Below are 1,247 nucleotides of genomic sequence, written 5' to 3'. Positions count from 1 at the left end.
CTAATGACTGAAACAAGTAAAAGATAATGCGTGTGTATACACACACACACACACATAAACACACGAGGTATGATAAATAAGTATCTGGACTGTTGCCATCGTAATGAAGCGAAAGCACGCAGAGTAAAGCTGCAGGGCACGGATTGACCTTGAACTCTGCTGGGCATGTGCACTAAGTTTCAACGTTCTAGCTCACTTCCACTGTTTATAGCAGTGCTTGGAAGGAAGGTGTGTAGCGTGTGATCATCGCATTGACCATGACAAAGAAAGTTGTCATGATAGTCTGCTCAGAGGCCAGGGCAAAGCTGCAGTAAGTGTATGGAGGGAAGTGTATGAGCCGCACATAATTATATTTTTAGCCTTATTTACCTGAAATAGGTACCGTGGTTAAATCACAAGTTTTTTCTCTTTTATTTCCAGATGGGCGAGATTTATAGCTGAAAAAAATCCTTCGCTAGGATACATGCTGAGGAAAGGATTACATGCTTTTAGGAACAAAGACGAGTAAGAATATTTTTCTTCTGTATATGTTTTAATAATTATTTCTGCTTCCATTTTGAAGAAATATTTCATCATGCGAAGTTGATATTGAATACATTTCATGTAGATATTAGTTGGAATTTAGCATGTATATAAAAGCATCCGAAGGTAAATTGTATATGGGTACTAAAAATGTTTACGTTGAATTAGATTTTAGTTGAGGCAGTTGTAGGCCGAAAGAGCTGCTCAGTTTAATAGCACCACTTAATCCTTCTGCTGTTAACAGGAAAAAAATCTCTGGATCCACTATCATTCGCATTTTTTCTGGAGATATTCAGGCTGGTAATCGATCACATCAATCTCGTGCTTGAGAGAGCCTGTAAAAGTCATAGGGCTTGCCCTTTCTCCTTTAACTTATTAAAACAAACTAAAAACAAAAAACATCTTATAAGCTGTGTCTGTTGAGCTAATCTACATAATATATAAAAATGAATGTATATATATATATATATATATATATATATATATATCTTCCTAGTTGTTTGACACAAATTTATGCTAAGTTTTGCATAGGGGAGCATCTTTTGCAGAAAACGGTTGTAAGCTATTTATAGTTTTCGAACAGTTCCTAGAAACTCAGGCAATGCAGAATACTACTGTTTGTAAATTTATTAAATGGAAACAAAATTAAATGTCTTGTAATAGCGAAAGAATTTACTTAGAAATTCAAATCTTCTAATAGCTTCAAAATACGATGTTATTATACG

At 34.7% G+C, this 1,247-nt stretch overlaps 1 protein-coding gene across 1 annotated transcript in view; it reads left to right on the top strand.

Moving 5' to 3' along the window:
• LOC106868348 (protein sel-1 homolog 3) overlaps window positions 1-1,247 on the top strand; it is a 58,071-nt gene that overhangs the window by 38,839 nt on the left and 17,985 nt on the right. The window contains exon 17 of the mRNA XM_052968032.1: window positions 421-504. Within this exon, the coding sequence (XP_052823992.1) occupies window positions 421-504 (84 nt within the window). The remainder of the gene's footprint in view (window positions 1-420; window positions 505-1,247) is intronic.

Source organism: Octopus bimaculoides, chromosome 5 (genome assembly GCF_001194135.2).
Source record: "Octopus bimaculoides isolate UCB-OBI-ISO-001 chromosome 5, ASM119413v2, whole genome shotgun sequence".
NCBI classification, from domain to species: domain Eukaryota; kingdom Metazoa; phylum Mollusca; class Cephalopoda; order Octopoda; family Octopodidae; genus Octopus; species Octopus bimaculoides.
Note: the sequence above shows the minus strand (reverse complement) of the source record. Positions and strands in the feature narration are given on the sequence as shown.